The sequence below is a fragment of the Eublepharis macularius genome, chromosome 2 (assembly GCF_028583425.1).
Source record: "Eublepharis macularius isolate TG4126 chromosome 2, MPM_Emac_v1.0, whole genome shotgun sequence".
Classification (NCBI taxonomy): domain Eukaryota; kingdom Metazoa; phylum Chordata; class Lepidosauria; order Squamata; family Eublepharidae; genus Eublepharis; species Eublepharis macularius.
Genome location: NC_072791.1, coordinates 141,187,976 through 141,212,392, shown reverse-complemented (window position 1 = coordinate 141,212,392; position 24,417 = coordinate 141,187,976). Strand labels below are relative to the sequence as shown.

The window sequence follows — 24,417 nt, the reverse complement described above, 5'->3', positions numbered from 1 at the left end:
TCCATATTCAGTATTTCTTCATTTTTCCAATATTGAGCATATAGAATTCTTGCTGCTACTAACATATAATATAACTATGTCTTATCCTTTCTATTAACCTCTTCTAAATGTAAATATAATAATAACATTTCAGGATTTTTAGCAACATTATATTATAATATCAAAGATATTTCAGCACATATTTTAGACCAGAAGTCTCTAGCCTTTTGGCATGTCCACCACATATGAAACAAAGAACCTTCATGCTCCTTACATTTCCAACATTTGTTTGATAACTGTTTGTTAGCCATGGCTAGTTTTTTCGATGTTAAGTACCATCTATACAACATTTTATATCCATTCTCTTTAATACTAATACAAGTTGATATTTTTAGGGTATTTTTCCATAATTTTTCTCATGCTTCCATGGTTATTTCTTTATTACAATTTATAGCAAACTTTACCATTTGAACCTTTACTGTTTCATCTTCTGTAAACCACTTCAATAACAACTTATACATTTTAGATATTGCTTTATTATTATCTCCCAATAATAACTCTTCCAAGTCCGAGTTTTTAATTCTAAAGCCTGTCTTCCTTTTATCTGAGTCAAATAAGTCTTTAATTTGCCTATATTGTAACCAACCATATTTGAATGGCAAATCTTCATTTCGTCTAAGCTTCAACTCATCCTTTTCTAGTATTGTTAGTTCTTTGAGGGTAAACCATTCCTTTCCCTGGTATTCCAAATTTGGATTGATTACTTGAGCTGGTATAATCCAAAATGGTTTCTTTTCTTCTATGAGTTTCTTGTATTTAAGCCAAGATAGCAATACATTTCTTCTTAGGTAGTGGTGCTGAAACATTGCATCCATTTTATATTTTTCATACCGCATATATGCATGCCATCCAAATAATTTATTATATCCTTCCAATGTTAATAACTTATGATTGGTCAAGGACACCCATTCTTTTATCCACACCAAACATATCGCTTCATGATAAAGTCTTAGGTCAGGTAACTGAATTCCTCCTCTTTCCTTTGCATCACATAAGACTTTCATTTTTACTCTTGGCTTCTTTCCTGCCCAAACAAACTCAGATATTTTCCTCTGCCATTTTTCAAACTGTTTTTTATCTTTCACAATTGGTATTGTTTGCATTAAAAACATCATTCTGGGCAATACATTCATTTTAATTGTAGCAATACGACCTAACCACGACAGATTTAGATTATTCAATTTTATCATCTCTTTCAATTTGAGTCAGGAGCTTTTCATAATTATTCTTAAATAAATCTATATTCTTAGCAGTGAGCTCTATCCCCAAATATTTGATTTTATGTACCACTTTGCAGTTCGTTAATTCACTTAATTCTTGCTGCTTTTTCTTGGTCATATTTTTTGTTATTATTTTTGACTTCTTTTTGTTTATATAAAAGCCCGCCAAATCTCCAAACTCTTTTATTTTATCCAACAATCTTGGCAGAGTTTGTACAGGAACTTCCACTATAAACATCACATCATCTGCAAAAGCTCTCAACTTATAGGAAGATCCTTTTATTTTTATTCATTTTATACTGTCATCTTCTCTAATCCTTCTCAATAATACCTCTAAGACCATCACAATCAAAAGGGGCGATAGTGGACATCCTTGTCTGGTTCCTTTCCTTATTTCAAAGTTTTCTGTCAGGTCATCATTAACATTAATTGTTGCTCTTTGTAGTTTATAAATTTTTTTCACAGCTTCTATAAATTCATTTCCTAAATCCATCTTCTCCATAGTCGCAAACATAAAATTCCAGTTCAAATTGTCAAAGGCCTTCTCTGCGTCTGCAAAGAAAAGGCCAACTTCCTTGTCTGGGCATTTGTCATAATATTCAATGGCATTTATCACAATTCTCAGATTGTCTCCCACTTTGATCTTTATTTGTGGAACACTTGCCTGAAAGGTTGGTTACTACTGCTTTAGGATATGAACATCATCAGTAGATCTCTCTGCTTCCAATCATTCATATTCCAGTTTTAGTCAATTTAAGGTATGTTATCTGATACATGTATGTGAACAACAGCAATTATATATCTACTCCTTTCTTGAATCAGATGGCAAGAACTTAATTAAAGCCAATAGGATATGGCTCAGGGGTACTGAAAGAATAAGAAAAATTGGGGGTATTCTTGACATGTCAGCCACAGTAAGCTTTACAATAGGGTCTAAAAAATTGCAGTCAGTTTTGGAATTTTGGGAAAGGATAGTGGTCACAATTATTAAATGACTTCAGTGGAAGGTGAGACCAATCATAAAATGGCTGCTGGGGTGTGTGAGGGGCACAGAATGTTGGGATGTTCTAAGCCATGTATCCTCCTATGATGGATGTTCCCTGAAGACCCAAAGGTGATGCCTCCTTGGTTCTTCTTATGTACCTGTTACTGCAATTAAGTGGAGTAAAGAAAGAACCAGCTCTATGTTTTTGAAAAGAGATGGAAGAGGGACGTATGTGCCAGAAAACACATTGGCAGTCACTGTGGCACCCGTAGGCACCACATTGGAGGATCTCTGCTCTACAATATATGGTTGTATAGATATATAACTGGCCTGCCCATGCAAGTAGGAGAGAACTTTTCATCGTGAGGAGCTATGCCATCTCATTGTTTTGAACTATGCCGAGCCACCACATCCTTGACTCTCCCTTTGGGACTCCTACAGTGAGCATAGGGTAATGAGCAATGACAAACTGCAATTACAGGCTAGCAAGCAATGACAAATTGGCAGCAATTCCATCTAGCAAAAAAATGTTAGCTGTGAAATGCTGCAACTAAGGGTGAAGGGATTTTACAGTGTCTTTTGGGAAAGCAAGAGGGAAACCGAGGATTTCTGGGTGTGCAGTTATTTATCACTGGATTATTCTGTTCATTTTCACAAATTGGCCTGTTTGACTCTCTTGACAGGGAGAAGCTGCCAGCTGGCAGGGTTTGTCTTGAACCCCATCCCAGAAATCCCAAATGTGTGCAGTTTCTGTTTTCAATTGTAAACACATTGACTTAGTGTGTTCCTGAACTTGTGACCAACACAAATAAAAGTACATCAAACAATTTATGCCCACATGGTTGCATAACATATATCATCCGGAATTGCCATTTCTAGCAGCAGAACAGCTACTGGCATTTGGAGAAGCACAGATTGGACTGGTGCAATATTAACTGTATATTAAAGGAGTTGCCCGACCTTTTGCTTCTCTAGGATTATTTTGTTGTTTATCTCTTTTAATCCACTACTAAACCAGAGATTATTCTGTTGCATTATAAAAACAGCCATATTGCTGGAGGAAAATACATCCCAAATACCAATTTACTTTGCTTGGAGATGACTTGGAAGTCTTCATGAGTGCTAAATATTATATATAAACAGTTTAACAAAATTTTCTCTGATAACTGAAGCTTGTTTTTTAAGTTTAGAACCATACAAAAATACCATAAGTAATCACTCTGTATTATAATAAACAAAGGATACATGTTACAAAACAGTTTGTATGAGGCTGTTGCATTTTCCAGGTTAGGTACTTTGCAGCCCAACAATTTGTATCAACTTTGGGCCTTGTCGCACCATACTTAGGACTGTGTTGACACTATACTTGAAACAATGCCAGCAATAATGTGTCCCATCCCCATACAAGGGAAAGGGGCAAAGTAACATTGCTGTAGGGTAGAATCAAAGAAAGTAATGAAGCCTACAATTTCTCTTTAAAGATCAGCAAGATTTGGGTCCAGTAGCACCTTAAAGATCAACTAGATTTCTAGGGAATGAGTTCTTGAGAGCCAGAGCTCCCTTCTTCAGATACAAGGAGTGGAAAATGGAAAGGGCCCTTACAATCCATGCAGGGAGTGGGAGTGGATTAAATTAGAGTAAATTAGAGTGTCCAGAAGTTAGCTATAATACATGTTGTAGTTAGCTTGATAAAGCATGGGTGTGAAGTGTAGAAAATTAGCATCTGTAATGTAAGAAAAATTCCATCTCCCAATTCAACCCTGGGGGATCAATTGTTCCAAATTTGCAAATAAACTCAGTTTCAGCAATCTCCCATTATAATTTTACTTTAAAGTTTCTCTGCTTGAGAACTGCTACTCTTAGGTCAGTGATGAAATGTCCTGGCAGACTGAAATGTTCTCCTACTGGATAACAGATTTATGTCGTTCATTCTTTTGTGAAAGAACTGACCTGTTTATCCAATATAGAGAGTTGGAGGTCATTGCTGACACTTGATGGTATATATAACGTTGGAAGATGAATAACTGAATGAGCCTGAGATGCTATAGCTGGTGTTGTTAGGTCCAGTGATTGTGTAGTTGGATTGAATAAGGGGGCAGAGTTGGCATCTTGGTTTATTGCAGGACCTGATTCCAGAGTTTGTATCTATGTTGGGAAGGGCATTGTTGTGAATGAGGAGTTGTTTAAGCCTGGGGGGCTGTCTGAGCAAGAAAAGGTTTGCCTCCCAATGTCTGTGAGAGAGCAGTATCATTCTTCAGCATAGGTTGCAGATCATTAATGATGCGTTGAACTGTTTTGAGCTGAGTTGATCTTTAAGTTACCACAGGTCCCAAATCTTGCTCTTTTACTATAGCCCAACATGGCTACCCACCTGAAACTTACCTTTAAAGATCAGTGTGCCCTCAATGATGGAGAAGCCTACAGAGCAGCTATTTGGTCACCAGGCAGTAATAATTTAGTTCATTCACGTTCAGGGATACTCTTTATCTGTATGTAGCAAGAAAATAACCTTGCTTGAAAGAGCCAATGAATATTCTTTAATAATTTATAGAACAGGGGAGCACTCAGTATCTATAGTATGGTGAGGTGGGTAGAGCAGGGGTCCCCAACATGTAGCCTGTGGGAACAAGGGTACCTGCAGGCACCTTTTGCATGCCCAAGGCATTTTTGGAAGTGGGTGTGGTCAGACAAGGCTTGTGCCAGGCGGGGCTTATTCTGCTTGAATGCCTGAAGTAGAAGGATCTTACCTGCTGGAAGTAAACCACCCTGGCCTAGACCTTACAAATGATCCAGCATCTCACCAGTTCAGCCTGGCAGAGGGAAAGAAACGTTACCTTTCCCCACCCCTGCTGTCCTATGCTACACTACTGCAGCCAGGGTGGGGAACAACATGGTCACCAAGTGTGGGAAAAGAAAAGCCAGTCCTGCTCAAACTTCGCTTGGGATGGAAGAAGGCTGGCTGGCTTGAGAGAGAAAAGGACTGAAACCCCCCTCCCGAAGCCAAAGTCCTTCCTCCTGAGTACCAGCACTCAGGTTGGAACAAGGCTGACTGGCTTGAGGGAGGGGGAGTGAAGCCCTCTCCCCACCCTGACAAGCTAGTTAGAGCCCTTGCCTCCTAAGTGGCAGCTCTCCAGAGTTTAACTCAGGATAGTAAGACCTATCTCATCATATCACAGATACTAAGCACCCACTAAGATGGGTTTTTCTAACTTTTTGAGTTTTTCATTATTATTTTTGTTTACAAAACTGGTCACCAGGTCATCAAAAATGCCTTTAATTCCCTTCTTTAAAAAGAACCTCAATATGACCTGGGTAACAGTACAGTAAGTGTAATGTGGAGATGTTAGTTGACTGGAAATCCCAAAGCACAGGATTGCATTGTAATTAATATAATTAAATTGATGCACTCTCGGGAAATTCATTAAAGGAAGAGAAAGAGGACAAATCCAAGAATTACACTTTGGGGCTGTAAATTTTGGTACTAGACTTCTGGGGTGGAAGGAATTTCACTAAGGGCCAAAGAAAGGCCTTTACTATTTAAAATTCATAGACTTTGCATTATTATTTATTGATTATATGCTACCTCATGATGCGTTTGGTATTTAATATTTTCAGTGATTGTGTCATGTCTCTACCCCTACATCCATGTCATTGTTCTATGTGGTAAACCATTGCTACCTTAATGTCATTTTGCAAATGCTCTAACCATCACTTTCGTTTCTCAAGCATCCTGAGAACACAGCTGTCTTATCTCCTTCCTTTGAAGCTCCCAGAAGCGACTTTGCACTGTCTGAAATGTTACAGTTTAATCTTATGCCTTTTGTCCTGTCTAGGCTGATGTATAAACCCTGGAAGAACTTCCCAGACCATTTCCCATGCAAACCTGTGGTCTAGGTGGGAGGGGGGAAATAATTGGATATTTACAGATGTACTTTCTTCCTGTCAAGGGAACGTGTACTGCTTAGATGCTTCCTTGCTTCTGAGTAATTCTATGGACATATATATGGAAATGATTGGATTTCTGAATAAAACCATTTAACCAAGAGCTTGGACTTCTTGTTGCAATGGTACAGAGATCTGTCTACCATATCCTGTCACCCATAGCCTGACATTTTGACAGGAATCCCTTTCATTTTCCTCTGTGCCTGCACCCTTGGAGAATGGCTACCAGCTTCACATTGTTAGAGCCAGCCCCGGGGCCAACAGAGCCAGAGGATTCTACTATTCACCCAGACTTGCTGCTGGGACTGGGGACAACGCCTGAAGGGACTTCCAGCGCATCGGTACCTGAGGCCCAGACAAGAATGGACTCTCTTGAACCTAAAGAATATACGGTTGACCTGGAGGAGGTGACCCGTCAAGAGGAACTGAAAGTGTTGGAGAGCATATATGTTGGATATGTCGAGCATTGTTTCCAAAGTGTGTTGAACAAGTTACAGAGGCTTGGGGACCCTGGATTACCCCACCGGCAACTCTGTGGAGTATCATGGAGTTACAGTTGAGACAGGAACTGATCCTTTGGACATCTGTGAGTTGGGAGCCACGGCCGGGCCAAACAACCAGGATTGGGGCCAGACGCCATGGCTACCCACGCTACAGGATAAGGCAACACAATTGGTGTTGTTGGATTTACAAATGCAGGGGGACAGTGGATTAACCCCTGGCAAAGAACACGCTTTGGTGGATTATACTGTTGAGGACGAGACGGACTCCATGGAATCAAGTGACTCAAAGGCTGTGGCTGGGCCAGCAATCCCTATTGGGGGCCAGACACCGCAAACCGTGAGATATGGGACAAATCTTACCCAGGAGGAACTAGCACATGCATTGAGGATACAACAAGAATGGGAACGAAACCTCCTCAAAGAGCAAGAGAATACAAATTCACCGGAGGCCCCGGTGAGGGAAGTGACGGGAGCAGGCGGGGAACCAGGGAAAACCCCTATCCTGCCGCAGCTGGGGGGAGCTCCACAAATTGGATGAGATCCAATAAGCTTTATAGGTATAGTGCTGCTGGAAAGGAGAAGAGTGCTTTCAACAACTCCCGCATAGTTTGGGGACAACCAATTAGTCCCCTCAATTACAGTTTCCAATAATAGCAACAGGGACAGAGGGAAGGGGTCTCATCCCACCTTCCCCCCTAGTGACTGCACCGAATATACCCTTCTGGGGTGTAGGGATGGGTCAGTATGGGAGAGCACAACCATTGACTGTTCCTCCGATTGTGGCCGGTGACGGGGCACCAATTGCTACAATGGGGATGAGAGTGCCAACAAACTTACAGACTCAAACTTCCTTACCAGTATTGACAATTCCCACTTTACCACCCCAGAGAGGAGTGGGGCCCCAACAAGGGGGAACACAGCCATTAAGGGTCCTGCCTGCTACAACAAACACAGGGGCATCAGTTGCTGCCATAGGGATGAGGATGCCCCAAACCAGCCAACCACAGGGAACCCCTGTCGTTGTTCCAATGGGGACAAGAGTACAAATGGGTCATTTGCAACCGGGGGGGGTGTCTCACAGTATACCCCCCTCGAAGAATATTGGGTCAACCACAAGGGACCCCTATCATCGCCCCAATAGGGGCAGGAGTACAAATAGGCCACCTACAACTGGGGGGTCCCACAACATACCCCCCTCAGGGTATCCCGAGGGTTCAAGTGCAAGTCTTCCCCCCCCAATATGGAGGGGTGCCTCAAGCCGCTCTGAGGGCATACAGAGCAAATGGAGCCTATCGAATACCCTTCTTTGTGCAGGGACACATTCAACCACCCCTCTCTGGAGGGACCCTGATCCACCAGCTGGTGGGGTACCAGGGAACAGGAGCTCCCGCAGCAAGATTGCTGCAAGGATGGCTCACATTGGAAGCCACATTTGATGGGAACCCCAAGAACTTAGGATTTTTTATAGTGCAGGCCATGGAGTTTTTCCAAGACTGGGGACATTTGTTTCCTTCAGAACACAGTCGGATGAGTTAGTTAGGATCTCGATTTGGAGGAGCAGCAGCCGAGTGGTATGTAACTTTGCATAATATGGGAGCACCTGAGCTGTATGACTTAAATGCTTTTATATATGCACTAAGAGCCCAATTTGAAGACCCACTAGAAGGAGAAAGGGCTCAGACAAAGCTCAGAACCATAAAACAGGGGTCCAGACCCAAGAGAGAATATGCTGCCAGGCTACCATGAAGGAGTTAAAATTGAACTTTTCCGAAATGGACTGAATGCTGACCTGCTAGATTGAGCATTAATGCAAGACAATCCACAGACTTTATTAGGTTGGATCCAACTAGCATGTGAGGTTGAAAATAGAACCCAAGTAGTAAAACTTGTAAGAATGCAGCAACATGCGGGACCGAGGAGGCCAACCACCACAGACAGGGGACATACCCCACAGGGGCTGAGAACCCCCCCCTTTGTAATTGAGAGAGAAGTACGATGGAGACAAGGACTATGTCTACAATGTGGGGGTGTTGGAGACTTTGCAGCCCAAAGCCCTGTACGGCCAGCGCAGGGGGGAAGAGATCAAAGTGCACCCAAACTCACAGCCCCTCACAAACTGCCAGGTCAAAAACTAGCCCAGAAACGTGGGAGGCCAGAAACTGGCTTGGATGCCGATAAGAGTCCTGGAAATACCAAGGAAACCACACAAAAAGAAGCAGAGGAAGATTCCCCCCCCCCGCTGTCAGGAAACGAGACAGACCTGCCCTGGAAAGGCCCTGACAGCAGGTCTCTAAAGAACCTGAACCACCGAAGGTGAGAGAAAGAGGGGCCATACTGTTTATACCCGGGCCATGATGTTATTTTTTTTATTTTTTTTATTTTTTAATATCTAACATAAAAAACTACAGAAGACTACAAAAGTATAAAGGGGAAGGGAGAGGGGGAAAAAAGGGGAAGGGAGAACTGGGGAAAGGGAAAATCAACATACAAACAACAAACACTACACTACATGTCTTGTATTCCCTTCATACTGCAATTTTTCTTAAAAATTAACTTTCTAATATGCTGTCAGATTGGTAGGTCTTATACAATACAGATTATATTCAGGATCAGAACTTCTTCCCCCCCTTGCGTCTCGGTCTTAATTCTCTCTGCGCAGCTGGAGCAGCTGCGCCCGCTCTTTCCTCCCCCCCTTCCCCTTCAGACTTCGAACTTTCTTCCTGCTGAAACTCCTGATGGTTGAACAAAAAGTCTGTCAGCTGCGCGTCCGATGTAATCTTGTAAGTTTGATCTTTATATCTGAACCAGACGCCTTCTGGAAATAGCCACTTATATTTTATATTACATTTCCTCAAGAAAGCCGCAAGTCCTTTATATTTGAGTCTTCTTTTACGAGCCAAAAATGGAACATCCTTCAATATTTTAACCTTATTGCCCAAATAGTCCAAGTCCACATTATACGAATTGTCTAAGATGGTGTCCCGAATCTTCTTAGATGAAAAGTCAATAATAATCTCGCGAGGCAGCTGCCGCTTCATTGCATACTTTGAAGATGTCTGCCGGACTTCCAAAATATCGTTTTTTATCTCTTCTTTAGTTGCCTTTGCGAATGGCGCCAAAAGTCCAGACACCAAATCTTTTAAATTTTCACTTTGCTCTTCTTTTACATTTTGAAGACGCAATACCGTTTGGGCACGGTCCACTTGTAATCCTATTATTTGATTCTCCAAAAGCTTCACTTCCTTACTTGTTGCTTTCATGAGTACTGCGTTCTCGTGCGCAGACTGCTCTGCTCCGGTCGCTGTTTCTTTAATGGCTTTCACCTCGCTCTCCACTGAATCAACCTTTTGCCCCATTTCATTCAGTTTCGCTACAAAGGGCTGCACAGCATCGAAAACTGCTCGTCTCACCAGCTCTTCCAACGTTTCCCCCTTCCCCTGTAACGTCACCATCACCGATTTACTCATTGCTGGGCTCTGCTTTCTCGTTGCCATCTTGGGGGGGGGGCGCCAACTAAGTTCCGAAACTCGGTGCAGGGGAAGAAGTCTGCGCCTTTTTAGCTTCAATTCCCACCGATCCTTCGCATACACTTAAAAATCAGAAGGGATTCGCTTACTTACAGGTCTTCACCTTAAATCTGCTTATTGCCGTTCTCCATGGCCCGGCAGCACACGCGGTGCTGCGCAAGTCTGCCGGCCTCCGTTGGAGCAAGCGGGCAATTTACCCCCTGCATTACTTCCAGAGGGTTCTTCCCGTGGCACCCCGGATCCAGGCTCCCTCCCTGGGAGTCCTGGAGGTTAACCCTCGCGGGTCAACCGCCCAGTCAGCCTGCTCAGACAGTTCCCCCCGGACCTGCGGAGAGGAACGTTCGACATGGCCGGGAAAACAAAACTGAATCCTGTTATTGAATCCAAAAAAGGGAACTCATGTGCGGGTGCAAGCCTTAATAGATTCCAGATGTTCCCAGGACTTAATATCGCCAGCCCTGGTTACAGGACTGGGACTGGAACTAATAGAACTCAAAGACCCTATAGTATTTGAGCAAATGGATGGGTCTAACATGAATCCTGCACCCTATAAAACTGAACCTATCCCAACGGGTATGGGAGATCATTGGGAGAATTGAACATATATAGTCAGTGATGTGGCCAAATATCCCTTGGTACTGGGAAGTCGCTGGCTATGGGACCATGACCCGTACATCAAATGGTCCACTGGGATGGTGGTCTTTAAGGGAGATTTTTGTGCAAAACATGCATAGATTAAAGCATGGGGCTGGGAGGCACCCTCCCCGTTAGAGACTGTGTTATTGACCACTGAGGAGGAGGACATTCCCCCCGAATATCAAAATTTAAAACAAGTGTTTGATGAGAAAGAGGCTGATGAGCTACCCCTCATAGAAGCACGGACTCTGCTATTGAACTCATTCTAGGAGAAAAGTTGCCTAAGGGAAAATTGTACTCTATGAGCCCAGGCGAAAGAAAGGAGCTGAGAATGTTCATTGACAAAAACTTAAGAGCGAGGATTCATCTACCCTGCCAGTTCCCCCCATGCTGCACACATATTGTTCCGCAAAAAGAAAGATGGGGGGGGCTGAGATTGTGTACTGACTATTGTGGAATAAATGCTATGTCCATGTCAAATGCATACCCCCTCCCTTTAATTAGAGACTTGCTCAGTGTGGTGGCGCAAGGCAAAATCTTTCCGAAACTAGACTTAAAAAATGCTTATTTCTGAGTAAGGATAAGGGAGGGGGATGAATGGAAAACTGCATTCAACACCCCCTTAGGGCAATTCGAATACCTCATAATGCCTTTTGGCCTACAGGAGGCACCAGGTGTGTTCATGAATTTAATCAATGAAGTGCTGCATGAATACCTGTACAAAGGTGTGGTTGTTTACCTAGATGACATGCTGATTTATTCTGCTGATAAAGAATCACATGTGGAACTGGTCAGAAAGGTGCTGACTGCTGGTGCTGTCCTGTCTAGGCTGATGTATAAACCCTGGAAGAACTTCCCAGACCATTTCCCATGCAAATTTGTGGTCTAGGTGGGAGGGGGGAAAATAATTGTATATTTACAGATGTACTTTCTTCAAGTTTCTATTCCTTTCAAGGGAACGTGCACTGCTTAGATGCTTCCTTGTTTCTGAGTAATTCTAAGAACATATATATGGAAATGATTGGATTTCTGAATAAAACCATTTAACCAAGAGCTTGGACTTCTTGTTGCAATGGTACAGAGATCTGTCTACCATATCCTGTCACCCATAGCCTGACAGATTGTATATGGCTGGAATCTAAGAATTGTCAATACCATGTGTTTATAGAATGTTTATCATCCCCTCACCCCATAAGGGTGAGAAGTAGAAAGGGATGCATCAGAAATCACTCTTCCATGAATGGAGCAGAGACTTGTACAAGAGAGCAAACTAGGTCTGCCAATGCTAGGTTGGGAAATGCCTGGAGATTTGGCAGGGGAGGGAAGCCTGAGGAGAGGACCCTCAGGAAGTTATAATGCCATAGAGTTCACCAAGTAAAGCAGCCATGAGAGTCTGGAGATCTGTTGTAATTCTGGGAGATTTCCAGCCCCCATCTGGAAGTTGGCAAACCTAGAGCAAAGTGTTCATTTCTGCCAGTTTTCCCGTGTTGCTCTATTCCCCTCCCCTGCTTACAGCACAATCTATGCCCAGGAGTTCTCTGACCCTCATGAGCAGCATTTTGAGGGAAGGAGAATAAAGGAAGCTGCAGAGAGAAGAAAAACTATTCCATGGCCTGTTCAGATGAATAGGATCCAACCTGTAGTTTGAATCAGTGTTTTTATTCTTAACTGTTCTTGTATTTATTTATTGCAAACTGTCTCACAAGAAGCAGCTGAGGTTACAGATTAAGTATGTTCATAGGTGTTTCACTTCTGAATACCAGCTCCTGGGTGATAGCCAGGATAGGCACTTACCTTAATGCTCTAAGGGTCTTTGTAGAAGCAACTGATTGCCTAATCCTGGATCCATTCCAGTCCGGCTTCAGGCCTGGCCATGGTACGGAGACAGCTCTAGTCGCCCTCACAGATGATCTGAGGCGACACCTGGACCGGGTCGGGTCGGCACTGCTGATACTTTTAGATCTTACAGCAGTGTTCGACATGATCAATCAGAATCTTCTGATCCACCGCCTTGCCGATATGGGGATTCGTGGAACAGCCCTGCAATGGCTGAACTTCCTTCGCAATCAGGGACAGAGGGTGGCACTCGGAGAACAGATGTCCGCTCGCCATTCTTTGGTATGCGGCATCCCTCAGGGGGCGATTCTTTCCCTGATGCTATTTAACATCTATATGTGCCCCATCACCCAGTTAGCTCGCAGCTTTGGGCTGGGTTGTCACTAGTATGCGGATGACACTCCGCTCTATCTGTTGCTGGAAGGCCAGTCTGATCTCGCTCTGGATTCCTTGGCCAAGGGTCTTGAGGCTGTGATGGTATGGTTACATCAGAGACGCCTGAAATTGAATCCCCTGAAGACGAAGGTTCTGTGTCTGGGTCATGGGGCGATCGAGCTGGGGACCTGGCTCCCAGCCCTTGACGGGGTACAATTGAAACCTTCGCCGATGGTGAGGAGCCTGGGTGTGACCTTGGATGCTACACTTTCAATGGAGGCCCAGGTCGCGACAGTTGCCAGGTCTGCCTTTTTTCATCTTTGACAGGCCAGGCAACTGGCGCCCTATATTTCGCCCCGGGACCTAGCCACAGTAATCCGTGCAACAGTCACCTCCAGGCTAGACTACTGCAACTCACTTTATGCTGGGCTGCCCTTGGGCCTGACCCGTAAGTTACAGCTGGTCCAGAATGCGGTACGTGTCCTTACTGGAACGCCAATTCGAACGCACATTCATCCTGTGCTGTGCCAGCTGCACTGGCTCCCAGTGGAGTTCCGGATCTGGTTCAAGGTGTTAACCTTGGTGTTTAAAGCCCTTCATGGACTGGGACCTCCATACCTGCAGGACCGCCTCTTCCATTACGTTCCCTGCAGGGTGTTGCGCTCTGCAGAAAAGCAACTCCTGGTGGTCCCTGGCCCAAAGGACATCCATCTGGCCTCAACCAGGGCCAGGGCTTTTTTTGCCCTGGCCCCGGCCTGGTGAAACGCTCTCCCGCTGGAGATCCAGGCCTTGCGGGACCTGTTACAGTTCCACAGGGCCTGTAAAATAGAGATGTTCCACCGGGCCTTTGTCTGAGTGCCAGCGGGTGTCCTCCTTCTTCCATCTAAGACTGCCACTTTTTCTGGGGCTGCCCTCAGCCATCTGTTATGCCTATCTACAGACTCCCAAATATTTGTTTAAATAGCCTGTGCCTGGACTATTTTAATGACTTTTTAAAGATTATTACTGATTTTATGGTTTTGTGATTTTAAATGTATTTTATGAATGCTGTTAGCCGCCCTGAGCCCATTTGTGGGGAGGGTGGGGTATACAACAAACAAACAAACAAACAAACAAAAACAAATAAACAAAGCTGAAAAACAGTCCAGATTAGACATGAGCATGAATTGAAACACAAATCAAATTTAATGACGAATCAGGCCGATTCGTGTATCATGAAAACGTGTTTTGTGGGACCGCATTTTTCATAAAATCCACAACTTTTTGGGCCGATTCATTTGATTTGTAAATGCTTTGTGATGCCAGACAGGCTGGCACCGATCCATTGATTCCCTAGGCAACATTGGCCTGGAATGTCTGTAGACCTTTTGTTGCCATCGAAACCCCAATCTTAGTCCACATAACTTTGATAGGCAGCTCTCCCTGCCAACCTGAAATCTCCCATTCTGTTCTATGAGAGCAATGAGCAGGGGGGAGATGGGCCTTCTGTAACCATGGGAACACCAATCTCATCCCTCCAAACCCTGTTAGGTAGGTCTGTTTCCAAACCTATGTGAGTGTTTTTATATAAGGCACAACTCTGTGCCTCCTGCTTTCAGTTCCAGTAGACAGGGAGAGGGAGGAGCTGTTGCTGGGATTTGGAGTGAGAGTGAGTAGATTTGGAAGTTTTTGGCTGGATTTGCTGCTGCTTCAAGAGACTGAAAAGCCTCTATCTTATTTTTTGCTCTTGTTCTTGCTGGGAAGGTTGTTGTGTGAGGGTGCCTTTTTTCCTCCACCCCACCCCACCCCACCCCAGTCTCAGGGCATTGCCTGGCTCTGGGGCTTACCTTGACTACCTGCGAGTTTGGAATCTCTGAATATGAAGGGGGCCGTTGTAGGGCCCCAGGATCTGACGAATCACAAACCTAACGGATCGTTTTGTGAAACAGGACAATTTTGTGAGAGTTTGTGGTTCATGGAATGCAACAAACCATGAAACTCAGGGTTTGTTTTTTTCCTGTTTCATACCCATCTCTAGTCAAGATATATATTTGGTCAGAGGGAACACGGCCCTTCTGATGTTCTCATAGCTGTGGGTGGAAGTCTGTGTGGCTATGAACCTGAAAGTTCACTCACCTTATTTTTTAAGTTGAAAAATTGCACTGGCGAATGAGGGGGGAGTAACTCAGGAATCCAGCTAATTAGCACTGTGCTTCAAACTTAAGGCAATTTGATATTTATGTAAAACAAGGTGTGTGTTCTCAATAATGGATGCCAAACATAACCTTAAAACAGGAATACAGTACCTGATCTCTCAGCTAGCAGAGTTTGCTGAAACTTGGGAGGCAATTGTGTACCTTGCCTGCCTCCTTCAGTTTAGAAGTGCTGTTATTTTTTCACTGACTTATGAAACTGCTGATGTCCAAGGAAATCATTCTGGGAATAGATGGATTAATACATCAATTTCCTGTCTTCACCACCATGTTGATTTTTTGCAAAGCCATGCATCAGCAATTGAAATTAATCTAAAATGAGTCCACAATGTGGTATATTTAAGTAATTTGGAAAAATAGACTAGCCTTAGTAAGTCACAGGAATTTAGACTTAACAATGTTTGCTTCCTATAGGATACAAATTCCTTTCCATGAACTGATAAGCTCTAAGAGATAACTTTGGGCAGTTCACACATGCACTTGATTTCTTGTCTCTTGATTACATAGTGCTGGGTAGGGGTGTGCAATCTAGGATTCAGGAAAAAAGCTGGATTTTTGCCGATCCAGCTAAATCTAACTTTCCCAAATCAAATCAGAGAACACAAATCCAATTTATCTGGGAACCTCCAGATAAATCCGGGAAACATGGCTTCAGCCTCTGGTTGGCTCCTTCCTGGTCTTCTGTTTTTTTCCAGGAGAGGGAGGGAGGAGGGAGGGGAATGAAGCAGAGGCAGGAGTGTGGCCAATCTGTGCAGGAGCTCTCCTTGTCTGTCTGGCTTCTGTAAGTGACATGTTGCAACAGTGTCCTTTGCTTCAGTTTGGTTTGGGTGGAACTCTGTTTTGATGTGATTCTCTGGTTTGATGTTGGTCTTAAATTCACTTTGATTCTACGGGGATTCCATCCATTTTCTTGCTTCAGTTTGGTTCTTTTGGACTTCCTCTTGCATTCAGAAGTGTGCCTTTGACCACTGGTAGTCTTGCCCTGCTGTGTTTCTGCCTGAGAGCCTGCTTGGAAATGTTTCTTGCAGAGGAAACAATGGAGAGTGGATGGAGGCACCTTCTTTAGGGGCCCATAGAATTGTACCCCCAGGATCCAATCTTCCTGAAACTTTGGTGGAGGACAGTCAGGAGTAGGCTCCCTGAAAATTTGGTGGGGTTTTCTTGAAAAAGTTCCCCTTGGCCCCTCCAGATAGCCCTGATAGTTTCCTCCATAGGGAATAATGACCTAATAAATCCAGGATTCACTGATCTGTCTTAACCGCATCAGAGAATCCCAAATTTCAGGAACTTCAGATTTTTTGAGGGATCCTTGAAACCTGGATATGAATTGCCTGGATTTTTGTGTGTGCACACCCCTAGTGCTGAGTGAACAAAACCATTGGAAACATTGTGTTTGAAGTGATAACTTAGAAATCCTAGATGTGGTATTTAGATGTATAAATGAATAATCAGAGACAATTAATCAAATGATTTTGTAGTCATCAACTGGAACATAAGTAACCAATATGTAATCTGTCCCTTTGACCTTACATCTATAAAATATCTTTAAATGCCTTCTCCAGATGGGATGAGGAGCCCTAGCTCAGCTTTAAATCTATTCATGTAGAATATGATCGTTAATGAATTCAAAAGGGAAAATCAAGTCTCAACCTGAGAAGCAAGTCTAAAAACTGTGTTTTAGGGGGGGAAAGGGAAAGCATGAGGAAAATACCCTTCCACACACACCCTTTTTAAACATGCCCTCCAGAAAATTAATCTCTCAACACACAGTATTACATTAAAAGAACACATTTACACACTGAAGTGCCAAACAATTTTTTCCAAAGTTTTAATTACAAAACAAAATTAACAAAATCTATAGTACAAATACAGAGAGTTAACTTTACAGATATTATACATGAAGCCAATTTCAAACAGAACTCTAGCACTGGTGATATGAAACCATTAGATTGCATCATTGTGGTTTCACTGTAGGATTCATATTTTAGAAGTATGATCCAGTCGAAGGTTAGGACTTTTATAGCGAGTGGAGTTAAGTGAGAGCAAGGACATGTTTATTTAGCTTATAGTGAAATCAATGGGACTTAAAATGCATGCCTTTGGCTAGACTATGCTCTGTTTTGGTACTGGTGAAGGCCTGTCCCTTTTATAGTGGTATGTGGGTGGGTAATTATTAAGAAAAAGGGTATTTTCACTAGTCCTCCTTGTATACTGTGTTCTAAAAAGTGATTTTTAACAACTCGCCTGTGTTGCAAGAATAGTAAGAACACAAGGATTCCAGCAAAAGGAAATAAATATTTTGGTTAAGTGGAAGCCCCCCTGGAATTGTGTCATTTCTGAAAGAATTTCTTCCATACAATGTTTTTGAAATAATTGCTTCCATCACATTAATGCTTTAAAGTCAATACTTAGATATGCTGCAATAAAGGCATCAAATAAGCTTAATTACATCATCTGTGAATATTTCTTTCTTGAAATGAATTCAGCACATTAGTACTTTTTTTGCTACACATTTGGTGAAAAGTTAGCCAATGGAGAGTTACTTGTTTAAGGCTGTGTTATTATCTGCCCAAGTAAATATATTAGGCTGTTTAAAAATACCAAAGGCACTTTTTTCCTGTGTATGACAAATTATGTCTACAAAAAGGATACAAGTATAAAGCTAAAATATTTAGGCTGTTTGCAGAATACATTTTACAATATAAATATAAAAAAGATTGGTGTGTGAGTCTACTATAACAATTCTTGACAATATTTGTATATACTCAGGTACTTTACATTAGCAGCAATTGCATTATTTAGATAAGATACAGAAAGCAGCCTGGGGTTTTATTTCTGTTTTAAATGCCCTCTGAATTTCAGGTATAATAGCTAAACTACATAATTTTAAAGACGTTTTGCTTGAGGCTTCCAGGTTGCAACCCAGACACTCCCTTTTACCTTTCCATGTTGCAAAGCAGGCAGGGGAACACACAGGTGAAAGGGGCACTGGCTGGCTGCTTTGTCTCTTGACTGGGTAGCAGATCTACAAGGTAAACAAGAGTCTCCAGGTTCCAACTGCAGAACCCTATCTTTTGCTTCATTTTGTTCTAGGCCAATAGGCTTTTCTATTTAATAAATCAACAACTGCTCTGTTTCTAACTGCAAATACTTCAATTACATTATTTACAAACTATTTCCACAAATATTATTGTACGTTAAAACTGTAATTACAGTCTTCTTTCTACCACATACGCAGCCGCACGTATGCACGAAGCACAAACACGCACATGCACACAGACAGTTAACCACAGGGGACTCCTGGGGACACGGCTCCTCGCCTAAAGGTGCTTTATTTTTAAATAGTTTTGTTTCAAACATGAGGCTTTAGGTAAACTGAGCTTAGGACCATTCCCTCTCTCCAAAAGAGCATTTCTGTGTATTAGGCTTCCAAGCTCATATACCTTCAGGATTAGACTAATACAAAATTTTAATGTGTTCTAGATTTTAAGTGTGACTCTAACAAATTTACTATTTTTATATTTTAAATATACAAAGCTCATGCCTTACAATTAAAACAATTCATACAATGCTGTTTGTTAACACAGGAAAAAGTAACAAACATCAACAGTGGACTTCTACGCATTGTTTTCTACAAACCAAATTATATTGCAATCTCTGCCATTGAGTGTTTCAGCATGTTACTTTCAAATCTCCATTGTTTTAGGAAGTGGGAGAGAAAATAATTTCAAGCTTTATCATAACTGAATAGTTGCTAATCCATATCTCCTTTTTAAGTTGTAGGTTGCCCTTACTGCTAAGTTGAAAAAAAATTAATTCTAATTCATAGTTATACCTACCATAAAAACAAAATTTCAAATTCAAATTGGTTAAATCCAACCCAAGTTATGGCATCTACAATCAAGATTATAAGGCAAAGAAACATTTGCTCTCAAAACACTAGACCTGGATCAGCAGTAGGTTAAAAACAAAACAAGAAGAACTACTATGTCACATATCATATGTGAATTCTTATGAATTCATGGCCAAAAGATATTTCAAGGACCAATGAAAGAATACCATTAGTAGCATGATAGCCATTTTGAAAATGCAATAGCACGGCGGCTGTTTTAAATAAGTTATTCACTCATTCTTAAGGCAGTTCCATCAACTTTCATCATGCCAGTTCCCAGAACCCCCACCTTAAAAAAAGGAAAAAAAGGTTTTGGAATCAGAGTCCACCTGATACCTTGAAGAGCTGTTTTCAGGCAAAACAAACCAGCTAGATGGACCACTGGTCCGACTCAGTCCAAAGCAGCTCCATATACTCAAACATCTTGTCTCATGGGGCAGATTCCAGGACATTACACTTGAATGCAGTGCTACTAGTGGCTTCAAAATGCCCAATTTCCACATATTTGCGTACCTAGCATTCATCTCATCTACTATCTATGATACTGCAAGCACTCAAAGTATTCTTGAAATCAAAATGGGGGTTATTCCTTAGCTCAAGAATGCCAGATATGTAAAATATTTCTGATAAATGACTGCAAAATGGACTTGTTCAGAGAAAGCAAGTAAAAATACCAGTAATGTAGTTTATGAAAATCACTATCTGTTAATACTTTGTGTGACTTTGTGAAGTACACAAGAAATCAACATACACCAGTAATAAAAATCTGCAACTTTAAGAGCCAAAATAGCAACCTCTTTACAAATACCATACAAAAAAATTAAGCATAATTATGTCAAATAAGTAGATGAAAATCTGTCAGCATGTGTTTTTTGAATTAAAATGAGATTACACTTGAAACTATATGATAAAACCACATATTCCTGCCTTCTCACACCATCAGTTTACATCATTAAATTGGGAGATGTGCTGAAAACCACCTAAGAAGCTAACACTCCATTATGACTTTGACCTGAGCCAAGCAGATGCTTTAATGTGAGGACTGTCTGTGATAGAAGAAAACACTAAAGCCACATCCTTTGTATCCTAACACTTAAGAGGAAATTAACATTACTTTTGCAATATTCACAGGCATAGAGCAGACATTAACAATTATTGTAAGTTTCTTTCCACTATACTAAACCTTAGTATAGGAAGTAAAAAACAGGACCATAACACCAATTTCTCAAGATACTGAAACATAAAAAATCCCACAGGTCTAAACAGCATCTGCTATATCCTAAGTCCAAATGGCTACGAAGAACAGACTGAGATGCAAGAATGAAGTGGTAAGAAAACATCAGAAGTCAGACTCCACCCTGTCAATAAGATAGGAAATATTTGCCAGGGTTTGGAAGGGTTTCACATCTTGCTCTGCCAAAAATATTTGCTAAAATTCCAGCTACGAGTTCAAAAAGGAACATTTTTCATCCTTGTCAGTGCTCTTAAGACTGGCAAAGGCCTATTTCACGTGCTGCTCTGCAGCTGTGAAAACAGATTATTGTTGGTTCTTTTTTCTTTTCCAGTAATCTTTTATTACTTGTTCACATCACAGCTCTTAGACTACTTGGATTCCAATTACTCTTTACAAAGCTCTAACTGAACACTCAAAGCAAAAGTACAGGTTGTTAATACAAAAAAGTTTCATTGTCTTTTCTACCAGCCACCCATGAAATATGCATCTTCAAGTGCAAATAGTGACTTGAAGCCATCTGTCCTGAGCCAATGCTCTAACTGCAGTATGTGGGACAGCCAGTGTATATGCCCAAGCTTCCCCAATCACTTTCAGTTCTGTATGTTTTGAGTGACTGGGAAAGCTTCCTCCCCACAGAAGAATTCCACATGTGCATCAAAAGTACACACAAACCTTTGGAACAGGGTTGTAGTTAAGGAGCCCTGGTCTACAGCAGCTCAGGGCTGGAGAGTAAAAACTCATTTATAGCTTGACCTTTAGATTTAGCACACTACCTTGGAATAACTTAGGATGGAAGATACCAACAGCTATACTGCCAACGTATCACCACAATGCACAGTGCCAAGCCAATACTGCTGGGATGTTGCACAACTATTATAAGCAGAACAGGTTTGACAGGCCTCATGTTCTACAGACTGCTCCAAAATTAGTTTAAGCCAAAATCAGTTCACCTCTACTGGCTGGTCTAGTACCAACAGTCTTCTTGAACTATTAAAAGTTACATCAGCTTTTAGAGTTTTTAAAATGGGATTTTAAATTTGTCATCTTTTAATTTTAGACAGACGACTCCAAGAACACTATGAACATTTTCATTGCAATCTGGAGCGGTAGAAACATTTTTGCTAAGGCTATTAAATAGTGAAATCTTCTAAGACTGAATATGAAAGTAATAGTGCCGAAGAAAAAGTGAGGATTTTGTTTTGTTTTTGTTTTAAAATTAATTAAAGAACAGGTACTATCTTAGAAGAGACATTTGTCCTATGTAAGGGTTAAAAGGAGGAAGGCTTCCAAGGCAGCTCTTGAAACACCTGGATTTGTAAATACATAAATCAGCAGCCTGTTTATTCAGGGCCACGTTTTAAAAAATCAAATGAACAGAAAAATAAAATGATTGACTAACAGTGCAATCCTATGCAGAGTTACACCAGTCTAAGCTCATTGATTTCAATGTGCTTAGACTCGAGTAACTCTACATAGGATTACACTGAAAGTGGTGCATTTATTTACAGTTTTGCAAACAACAATGTAAAACTTGGAACTTTCGTGCCAAGATTTTGTGGGCCAAAAGCAACAACAACAAGGGCTGCCTCAGACAACAGATTAGACATTTCTGGATTACACAAGGTTGTGATCTTCCAAAAAAGCAAGACGATAGTGGTATTTTTCTATTTCTTCTATTGATTTATGGCCACATATCTCCTGACAATCACCAAATAGATTTATAATGTTAATAAACTCCAAAGAAGAAACATCCTTTGCTTGTCTAATGTTACTTGGAGGTTCTCAGAATTCTGACAAGAATGCGTATAATGTATATAAATGTATCCATGCTTATTTCACCTCAGCAGAAGTGGTCTGTGGTGAAGAAACTGAGTGCAAGATTCAAAATCCCACATTTCTTTATGTACAGATTCCACTGGATTGTGAGTGGTGGAATATAAATAGGAGGAGCCACTTTTTGCATTAAACATTCCAAAAGAAAAGTGCATTTTTGTGGTTTAATTAGCTATGATCAAATCAAATAAAAATATTTCAAATTTCCCGTATGTTTCAAACAACTTTGCCATTCATTCAAACATTATTTCATACTATACTTTTAGTTACTTAAAAAAAACCCACAATAGCAAACCCAGCACATTTTCCTTTACCAAATCAAAACGGTGACTCCAAAAAACCCTCCAAGTATTATATGTCCCATCCCCCCCCACCTCCTTTGGAGGTCAATTTAATTTTGAGACTTCGATACAAAAGCAAATATGGCACAAAAGAGTGGATATTAAGTTAAAAACAGATTTATAAATATTCTTCCATTGTACAATTTTCACAGTCCAGACCCACCCATTTTATTCACATTTGTTAAGTTCCCGCCCCATTTTAGATCATAAAATATATATACTTAAAAAAAATCTTTGTTCATATTTAAAACATATTTACATAAAAAGAAAGTTCCTTCAGCTGAAATCATGAAGAGTCTGTACAAGGAGATGGTGGAGGGGGATAGAGGTGGAAGTAACTTCGCTCTGTGGCAGGAGATGGTGGGCAGCTCTCTTCGGCTGACATATACTGGCTGCGGGGAGTAGGAGGAGGGGGATATGGGTCTGAGTCTGAATTTAGATCTATGTAGTATTTATTAGTTTTCCATCTGCTTGTGGTATAGTCACTGTCACATACATCAGTGCTGCATGGAGTTGTTGGTGGAGCTATGCCCCTAATAAGATATGGCCTGAAAAAAATAAATGAAGAGTTAGTTGCATTTTAAAGATATGTATACAGTGGGAAAGAGAGAGATGCTAGAGATGAGAAAGATGTTTTTATCTGCATTCACGTCAAAATCATGTTGGCTCCAATTAATCAGCTTTGATGGTCCACTGCCAGATTATATTTCATTGAAACTGGCAAACTGATCTTACACACTAGTTGTAGCTATAAAGGTGCAATAACTTCTAGAACGAAGCAATGCCCCAGGATCTGTCAGGCTGCCTAAGAACAGTTACTAAAAAATGTTTATTCTCAGCCAAGTAGCCTGTCAGTTACCGTATACAAGACATCTACATGCCTTGTGTGCTCACCTGTCAGGGTCCTGTAAGTACCCTCATGTGAACAAGGCAAGCAGGAGTATTGGGGCTGGTTTATGCCCTTGCATCAGGACCCTGATGCTTGATGCTAGGGGATTCTGGGCCAGTGAGAGGGCTCAGGAGATGGACCAAAAATCCTTGTCAGTGAAATCTTATGCAGAATTACTTCAGTCTAAGACCCACGAAATCACTACATGCTTTGGCAACTTCCAAGGGTGAGCTAAGGTATTTGAGATTCCCCATCTTAAATTATACAAAGAATTATTTTATTTAAAGCTCCAAACATATACTCTTACTTTCCTCCACTTATTAGAGAAAAGTTGCTTCTGCCATTTCCCCATATGGATGAAGTTAGCAAACTGGTTGATTTTAGGCTAAGTTTTGTACAACACTGGCCTAACACTTAGGAGGGTATTAACTCTGCTTATGATGGCGCTGTTAATTCATAATGCCGGAGACCTTCTATAGCCACTGTAGGCATTGAACTATTCGTTCCATGAGTTCTCCACCTAATGTCTACTCCAAATTATATTTATTTCAGACATTCATGCATTGAAATGTATACAAGTGTAACATGAAGGGCCCATTGCTTTGCAAGCAGAGAGTGCCAGACTCAATCCCTGGCATTTCCCTTTAAAAAGAAATGCAAGACGCAGGGAAAAACTAAGGGAAAGATTACTCTACGCTCACTGGCAGCAGCTCTCCAGGTTTTTTTGCCTGACAACCTGGAGAGCTGCTGCCAGTGAGAGTAGATAATACCAATGGCTAAATGACCCAAAAATGACCTGGATAGCCCAGGCAAGTCCAATCTTATCAGATCTCAAAAGCTAAGCAGGTTCAGACTTGGTTAGCAACTGGATGGAAGACCTCCAAAAAAAACCAGGGTCACTATGCAGAGGCAGGCAATGGTAAATCACCTCTGTTAGTCTCTTGCCTTGAAAACCACAGCAGAGGTTGCTGTA

The 24,417-nt window shown here is 41.5% G+C and overlaps 1 protein-coding gene across 1 annotated transcript in view; it reads right to left on the bottom strand.

Annotated features, from left to right (window-relative positions):
- Window positions 1–17,066: 17,066 nt before the first annotated feature.
- Window positions 17,067–24,417, bottom strand: part of LRP5 (LDL receptor related protein 5) — a 226,208-nt gene continuing 218,857 nt past the window's right edge. The window contains exon 23 of the mRNA XM_054970416.1: window positions 17,067–23,103. Coding sequence (XP_054826391.1) covers window positions 22,842–23,103 — 262 coding nt within the window. The 3' untranslated portion in view covers window positions 17,067–22,841. The remainder of the gene's footprint in view (window positions 23,104–24,417) is intronic.